At 37.2% G+C, this 9,150-nt stretch overlaps 1 protein-coding gene across 1 annotated transcript in view; it reads left to right on the plus strand.

Annotated features, from left to right (window-relative positions):
* EFHC2 (EF-hand domain containing 2) overlaps positions 1-8,061 on the plus strand; it is a 53,910-nt gene extending 45,849 nt beyond the window's left edge. Inside the window, exons 14-15 of the mRNA XM_088530699.1 lie at positions 5,290-5,395; positions 7,860-8,061. Of these exons, the coding sequence (XP_088386825.1) occupies positions 5,290-5,395; positions 7,860-7,955 (202 nt within the window). The 3' untranslated portion in view covers positions 7,956-8,061. The remainder of the gene's footprint in view (positions 1-5,289; positions 5,396-7,859) is intronic.
* The last annotated feature ends 1,089 nt before the right edge of the window (positions 8,062-9,150 follow it).

Here is a 9,150-nt window from a genome sequence, read left to right on the forward strand (position 1 = left end):
CAAGTGGATATGCTTCTTGATTTCAGGATGAATTTCAAACTAGGCTTCTGGATTTATCATATAATAGGAAGACTCTTGTCAAGCAGAAATATGGAATGCTTGATAAAGCATTTATGTACTGAAAGCAAGAAATCTTAGTTCAGTCAGCGTCAAAAAGACTGCTTTAAGGAGCCTAAGTGTTTCTTTTCTACAGCCGTGTTCCCCTCAGATCCAAAACTTTCAAAATACTTAAGTTTCCTGCAGTAGCCTGATAGATGAGTTAGGCAATTGGTTGGCCTTACATCACTTCTGACAGTTGGGTTACAAGCATCAGTGATCAGAAGCCTGTCTATGTTTTAGCATTAATATAAAAGTCATTTTCTAGAACTCCCACTAAGCTGCCCAACACAAAAAGTGCTGCAGGACAGTTGACATACAGTACTGAACAAGGAGTCCTCATAATTCCCACTTCTTAAAGACTGAAATTGAATAGATGCAACCAGATGAGAGTCTGGAGGTTTTCCTTTATGTACCAACCCAGTGCTGATGAAAAACAGACAGTCCTGACACATCATAGGCTCCAGAGACGTATTTATTGTTTGTGAATTTATACTAGGGAAAGCTTTCGTGAGATGAATCTCTTCTCTCTTTAAAAGGCTCAGGAGGTAGTTAAAAAGAAAAAGCCCAGTGCACTCTAATAAAAAATAGAGATAAGGCAAGGAGGGGACTTAGGCCTGGATTCACAACAGTTCACCCGGATTTAGGCCAGTGCTCATGACAGCTGAACCAGGATGTAGCTGCTCTAAGGTCTTTCTATAGGCAATGGGGAAGGAGAGAGGATTATTTCCTCAGTCTCTTTAAGAGCAGGATTTCTGAATGACTGTCCTTTTCCCATTGATTCTAAAGTGGTTGATGTGGGTGACGTGTATTCCCTGTTTTGGTATGAGAAAGTTAAATGGGATGAGGCTGGGCTGTAGTATTCAGTGGAGGAAGTACTCCACATGATGAAGCGTTACATAGCATGCCATTTTTGTATTACATTATCAACTGCTTTGAAAGATTGCAGTACATGTGCTGTACTACAGATAATAGGGAAACATTTGTGTTCTTAATAATATGGGCAGTTGACCCTGCCTGGCAAGGCCATGGTTTCTTGAGGGTGCACAGACAGGAGAGCATTTCCTGAACTGTACTTGCTAGGAGTTAGTTTTGGTTAGTCTGGAAACTCAAGAGTAGAGTTGTGTGAATGAGATTTAGCACTTTTCCTTCCCTCCTGCTTTCCCTAGTTTTTCTCAAGACTAAAGAATCATGAAGCAGGCAGGTACTGCTAATGAGGAACAGTCTCACTCCTTCGGAGTTCAGTGTGTGCTAAATTCCTCCTTGTCAGCAATAGTCTTCCCCTGTTTTTAGAGGAAGAGGCGTGTGATTTTGTATCCATTGATGTTTCTGAAGCAAACAGCGCTAGTGTTTTTAGTATATGAATCTGGATTTATGAAGGAGGAAAATGGTTCAATAAAAGTTGTTGGATGAATTCCCACAGAATCAGTGTCTATAGTTAATGCACTATCTGGACCCTATTCAGCTATAAAATGGTATTAAACAATGTGATCAGATAATACTGACTGAAGACTGAAACTATATGTTTATTCAGCTTTACTATCTAAGATTAGATGGCAAAGATTTTCTGTAGGAGTTAATAGTTCTGTTTTTCCATTTTAAAAAGTAATACCCTTAAAATATTAATTATTTACATTTGTAGATTACAGCACAACAATCAGCCCCTTATTAAAAGCTTGGGATGGAACTAGGAGTCACTGTCTGATTTGGGGGTCACCTCCAGATGACTCAGGATTGTTTTTATTTGCCCTATGCTGAGAGCGTTCAGGTTCCACAGGGTGCAAGGGAGGAATTAGCACAAAGAGGGAGAGGTTTCATAAGACCCTTTCAAATTGTCTGCCTAGATTAAAATTATATTTTTAAATGTTATGGGACTGTGCAGTAGTAGGATTTAGGTGCTCAGAAATGTGCTCACTTTTTCAGTTTACTTGAGTTGACCTATTAAAAATATTCCCTATCTCCATCACAATTTTTTAATTACAATGCAATGCATTTTTTTTCATCATAATGTATTAGGCAATGCAGATGGTACACATTTGTTTCTGTCAGAAAACTGCAATAGTTATTATAAGGATTTCTTTAAATTTATGCAGGCATAATGAACAATTATAGCTTGTTTAATAAACATTTTTTGCTGAAGTGCTTAAGTAATTAAAATTAGCATTTTCTTTTGCTGTTATTTTTATTTACTGCAAAGCTAAGTGTATGCTAACAAGGGCTTAAAAAGATGCTGTCCCTTCCCTGGAGGGCATAGGAACAGCTGGCAGACAAAGAAAGAAATAAATGGAGGGAAGGAGGAGTGGTTCATGAGTATACAATATTACACGTTGATGCTTGTGCATTAATTTAGTTCTTAAGTAGCCATCTCTATTTTTCAAATATGTCTTTTAATTGCTGTAAGAAATGCCTCTCGGCTCCACTGTAACGAAATGCGACCACTGAGCCCTATGGAAGGTTGTCCTTTTGGAGCTGTGGGACCGGTCTGTGAGGGAGAAGCCCTGAAAAGCGGATCGGGGCCGTTCAGCTGCCAGTGCCCTCTAGCAACGGGTCTGCTACAGGTTCTCCCCATTTCTCATGTTGCTGCTAGGTCATGCCAAGACATTTCCATCTGCTCAACTTTTCCCCTGTTTGTGACTGGATGTTCCTCAATGGTTTTTACCATGTTGCCTACCTGTAATGCTTTTTACGGTTCTTGAATGGAATGAAAAAGTATTTAAAAACAGGATTTACTCAGCAAAGCATCCTCAGGAATGGTCACAAGGTGACTTAAGCAGATTTTTTAAATCTGGAGTATTTTATTGTGGTTATATTTTAAGTAGCAGAAAAGTATTATTATTTCTGTAATGTCAAAGAGACCAGAAAGCTCTGCAGCCTGGATGGGGTGAGTTGGTTTTTCATAGTCCAGTATCACATTCACTGGTGAGGTCAGAGGGCAAAACTGGAGAGAGCCATAGTTTCAAGAGGTCTTTGTTGGCGTCTTCTTGATAAGAGCAATCTAATTTCCTTTAGCGAACAGTGAATGCTGTCATTTTCAGTCATATTAGCTCCAGCCTTGAAATATATAATATCTCTGTCCTAATGCAGAAATTGATAACATCTCCTCATTTTATCCAGTGCTCTGGGCCATATTAGAAGTATGTGCATTTAGTAGGTTAGTACAATAAGTGATAGTAGTAAAGAGGTCTAAGTAATAGTAATTTTTGTCTGGATTGTCATAGAATAATATTTTAAGATACTATCTATAGGTATTTAAATATGGGATGTAGGAGTCCCAGTTCTGGTGCCCATGTGGAAAGCTTTCATTTTAGTTAATGATACTATTTCATGTTTATGTTGTGTCTCAGTTTGCTAGTGCTATCACATCAAGGGGCTTTGCTACATGTTAATGTTTGCTGAAAGCAGTAGCTGTGCTTACTTTATCTTCATTGCTTCAACATAAAGCAATTATGTTTAAATAATTACTTGCCTTCACTTATTTCTTATTATAAAAATCCTCCTCACAGCTGTGTATCTCAGCAATGAACTTGCTTTTGTCCTTTCAAAACTAGTGAAAGATAAATTATATTTTATGAACGTAACAGTTTTTAAAACATCCTTTTTAATGAAAGCATAAGTATAAACCAACATTTTTCTAAAGACTTGAATTCTATCATGTGTATAGTATTACAAAAAATTGTCAGTTCTGAAATGCTAGATGTGTGTGCCACAGCTTGCTTCCAAGAAATATCATCTTTTTCATTGCCTAGCTACTTCTAATGCAGAGCTCTTTCTCTCTGCACTTGCCTTCTGAAAAAAAAAAAAAAAAAACAGAAACAAAGACTAAATGAATGAAAAACACTTAGAAATGGGAATGGTAATTTTTGTGTGTATTGGATGTATTCCACAAAAGCCTGTCTCTTATGAAAATGTTAAATTGCATATGAGGTATTAAGAAGTTTGAAAGCTGCCATAGATGGGCTTCTCCTGGCAATGTTTGGACTCCCACTTAATACTAGTAACAAACAGCAGCATTCTTGCTCTGACTTTGCTCTCATCTTCAGCATAACTCACTGTACTTCACATTTATGTTTATCACTAGCATCCGTGTTTATTGCTCTCAGTGTACTTTGTTATAGCTCTCCTGATGACCCATAAATGAAAGGTGTGAGGGAATGAGAGACAGGACGAGTTGCAGTTTATTTTATCTCTAGATTTATTTATCTTTTTCTCCAGCATTGTTATGCCAGTTTGTATTATAAACTGTCCCTTATAGTATCTTCATGCTTAATTTTAACCAGAAACCTCAGTGAAAGCATGGGTTTCGAGGTGCATGTTCTGTGCAATGTTATTTATTTTAGAATGACATAAAATAATTATCTAAAACACTTGTTCCCTGAAGACAACAGTGTGTAGCTGATCTTCCTTCTATATGTGAAATAATATTTGTCTCACCAGAATATAAGATAGAATCGTTTGCCTGAACTTTTCTGCCCCCCAAAAGTCATTATTGAGTCTAAATAGTTATTCATAGATAGCAGGGAAGCACAGACACTTCCAGGAGACCCTCATAACTGATCCAAACCTATTTATTTAGTCCATGGAAATACCAAACAATACTATAAAACAACCACCAAATGACAAAGGTTGTGATTGTTAAATCTGTCTGTTAAATAATTGAGAACTATATACTTGTTAACTGAAAACTGATCTCAAGGTTTGTGCAAGCAGCATTTTTGAAGGACTGCTTATTTTTAAGAAATGGTTGTAGAAGCCAAATATACCAGGTTAATTGTGTTGCCATGTAGCTCTCGAATCCTTCAACCAGTTTCTTTCTCAACAGAGGAGTTCTATGTTGAGCATCCCCAGCTCTGTAGGTTTTTCACCTATTGGGAGATTCCAATGTTAGAAAAGGTTGGGCTATGATTGAAAAGTAAAATGAAATTAGCTGAAATTTAATATGTTTCTTAAAGAAATGGAATTTTAGTACAAGATACAACAGTGAGCAGTAAGTATTTATATGAATATGTAGTGTGTAATACAGAAGTCCTGTCAGTTTTGCAGTGTTTCCCTTTTTACTCTTGCCAGTATTTGTTTCTATAGGTATAAAAATTATTATCCAAAAAGTGATATATTAGTATGATGAAAGAGAAAATGATACAACTCTGTAATAAAATTCCATTTAAATTTGTGCCATCATATGGAAATCTTGCTTAGATTTGAAGACGGTCATGAGAAAGTGGAGTATAAGAAGCTTGTGGATGGGCTGAACTGGAGAGAGAATCAAATCCCTGCTTTCCAGACAATAAAGGTTCCACTCAAGGTAAAACCAATGTTTTTGAATAAAAGGAAGAGAATAACTTAGGCCTCTGGGATATGAATGAAATTTGGCCAAATATAGTAACATGAGTGATTTATCTAACAGAGCTTAAAACTTTTTTGGGGCATTGCACGTTTGTGCCTGTGTTCTTCAAGCATTTTTTTTTCTGGGAGGTTTAGAATGAAGCAGAGAAGTGATACAAGGGAGTCCTTTAACTCATTTGTGTTTTGTAGGGGTCACATCTCTGCATCATTTTTTTACAGGAATAAAAGAAGGGGTGGGGGGCAGATGTATATTTTCACAAACAATGACTGTGAATACTGCTTCTCCCACAAATATTGTCACATAAATGATCTGTTCAGTTGCTGGGGCAGCCAGGATATTCTTTAAACTCCACTGACCACATGCAGCAAATAGGATATATGTTTTTGAAACTCCATGAAGACCTGTAGATTATATACCACATGCTTGGTAAGCTTGCAGCAGGAGCAACATTGAGGGATCAGCTTCATGTATCTCCATCAGCCTCTTACTTAGGGTGAATTAAAATGCTTTTCTAACAAATTTCAGATATTAAGATAATCTTGGCATCTTGTGCTGGATGGAACATTTTAAAACAGATTTTGTATGGTGCAGTTATGCTGCTTTTAAAAAATCTCATAACAGATACATTCAGAGCTCTTCAGCCCATGTGTACTTTTGCTATTTTGGCCTAACCAATGTGTTGCTATGGTTGTACAGAATATTTTTCACTGTATTCAGACAGTGTAGAGGAGTAGCATTCCCTTAAATACAGGTTCAGCAGGAGCATATTTCAAACAGCAATCTGCAAGTAGTGTGATATTAACCTGACTACCCTCTTACTTAGCATAAGAGCTGTTTCTTCTCTAACATCTCAAACTCTCTATAGTGTCTAGTGAAGGTCCTATCTGCTGGTGTGCTCTGCTTTACATAGTGGTTTCTTTTCGCTTTGTAGTGGAGCAGAATTTTTCCATCTTGTAGCGATAAAATGAAAGCCCTTCCATGTGTCTAAACCAGTAGCCTTGGCTATCAGTTATGTTTTGTTTCGTGGGTGTGCTTTATTTTTACAGACAAATTCGGTGATTAAGCTACAGCCTCCTGCTCTCAGGTGATTCTGTTGGGATATGGGGCCGCATGGACTTTGATATAGGACAAGCAGAAAGAAAGTCAGAGCCTGGGCCCTGAGCAGTTTTGCCCTGGAGATGGTGCAGAGCTCCACAGCAAGAAGTTGGCATGAAGGAACACAGATTCATTTGCCATTTAATATGTTTGGCTCTTTTTCCTTTTCAGTTGCGTGGCTCGTCTAGCTATCGAGCGTGACCTGGTTTCTGGCAGGGGAGGGAAGGAAGCTCCCACCAGAGGAAGGTGGGGAGAAGGTGGTCGAGGAACAAAGGGGCAGCATTTCCAGGTTGGAAGCATGGAGGGAAAAGTGCTTGTGAAAGAAGCAGGTCTTGGTGCAATGCATGTACTGATCAGCATAAGAGACGAGGTTGTGCTTCAGTAGGAAGGAGACACTGTCTTTGCTTGTGAATAGACCACAAAAGTGCCTGTTGCCTGAGAGCCTGAGGTGAAGACAGCGCATGGGATTGATGAGAGGAAGGTCACAGCTGAAGTCAAGGAGGAGGAAAGAGCATTAGGAAAGATACTTACTCATCTGCAAGCTGAGATAATCAGTTCCTCATTGGCTCCAAAGCCTTGCTATTATACTGTTTTATATATGTGTGTGTATATATATATATAAAAAGTATATATATATATATGGACATATAGTGATTTTTTTTTAATAAACTGTGCCCTAATTGGTACTAGTATTGTTTATTCAGTTTTATTCCGTTTATTGTTTTGTTAGTTAGCTGTAAAACCTAGACTAGATCCCTGGTGCCACACAAGAATATTTTAATGAAGGCCTCAACAAGAAATGGAGAAAGGAAGACATTTGAATACTGCCGAATCTTTGAAGTTTAAAATCCAATTGCCATTCTGTTCATGACCTGACATGAATTACTGGTGATAATTTGGGGGTACAACGTCTGTATTTGACAGACAGATTTCAGCAGCAGAGTTGTGCTTGTTCAACAGACCTTCTTCTTTCTTCCTGTCTCATTATTTTCTGTGCTTTTTAATTTTGAGTCATAGGTAGCTTGCAAGACTTACAAGACTTTCATGTATACGCACCTTGACAAAAAACTATACATTATTTGATTTGAACATTTTTGCAAAAGTGCTAGTGATAGAGAGTGTTTCTTAGTAAAATATTCTGCTGGATTGATAAGAATGTGCATGCAGTAATCTTTTAAGAAGATGTGCTTTATTGCAGATAATAGAGGTCAACTCTTTCACAGAAGATTTCCATGTGGAAAGAAGGCAGATCACTCTGCCTTCAGAGTTTTCAACATAATGTTTTCAACATTATGGTTTAAGTTACTATTTGTGTTACTAATTTCAGTATGAAGATGACTGGAGTGGACAGCTACCATCCCTTCCTGTGAAAAGGATCAAATACTTAACTCTTCTGGAGGATCTGTTTGGCAAGGAAGAGTAATCTGATCTATGCAAGTCACTCCTTTTGGATTTGTGCTTCAGCTCCAAAGCTTGCTTGGATGGATACTGGAAAGATTTATTGGAAAATAAAAAATCAAAGATGTACATTTTATTGAATTTAATTTCTTATTCCAGCATAGATGTAGCACTCGTGTAAAACCTTCACGGTAATGTTTCATACAAGCAAAATTAAAACTATAGCCTCTACTCTTGGTGTTTGGTCATATGAAGAATGTACAAGTACTAAGAAATCTTTAACTCAAACACAGCAAAACATGACTGACACTGCTTTGTTCCACAGACAAAAAAAGATTGTTTGATGACCTCTTACAATTTTAAAAGTCAGACTGTATTAGCACAGTAAGGTAGTTCTGTTATAGTTTTCTCTCTTACTTTTTAGTTTATATCTGTGTTTCTGCCTTATGCTGATACTTATGTACTGTTTATATCAAAGCTTGTTGTTTTACAGAGGAAATAATAGCAGGATTTTAGCACAGTATAAAGTTGCTTTGTATCAGAGATAATTGTAGCATACCAATACAGAAATAAATGTTCCAGGCATGCTTTTTGCATTCAATATGAACCAGATTAGGTGCCACCAAAACTTATTTGAGTCAGACATGTATGAAAAAAAATGGTATTTCAATACAGTTTTAATGAGCAGTTTTCTTTCTGTAACATTGTGCTTGCCCTTTGCAAATTAATTGATATCTTTCTCTTTGATCAAGATTGTGATGACAAAGAAGAGTTTCTGTTAGCATTTTTATCTCTTCTTAAGCCTGTGCCAGGTCAAAGCCATGGTTAGATCTGAATTTATTTCATGCCCTTGTGCTAGAAGTAAGTATCATGGGTTAAAGAAGTTAAGAGCTGAGGGAGCGGACTCTTCCACGATGGCTCTGTAGGTGAAGGAGAGGGTCTGTTAGAAAGGTCTCTGCCTCTGCCTGGTGCTGGGAAACCTGCAGCTTCATTCAAGTGAGAACCCTGGGCTTCCTTTAATCTGAAATTATAGTTCAGTAATAATGTGTTTGATTTAGAAGGAGAATTCCATGTATTTAAATACTCAAATTGAGAGACAGCAGTTCAGAAAATAATTTGATTCAACAAATCTGTATTTTTCTAAAAGTTGCAGATCAATTTCAGATTTATTATTTAATTTTAGAAACTGCACCATATGATAATTTAAAGTAAGATTTTGA

This window comes from Tinamus guttatus, unplaced genomic scaffold (genome assembly GCF_059628265.1).
Source record: "Tinamus guttatus ecotype Peru unplaced genomic scaffold, ASM5962826v1 Tinamus_guttatus_pri_ptg000384l, whole genome shotgun sequence".
Lineage (NCBI taxonomy): Eukaryota > Metazoa > Chordata > Aves > Tinamiformes > Tinamidae > Tinamus > Tinamus guttatus.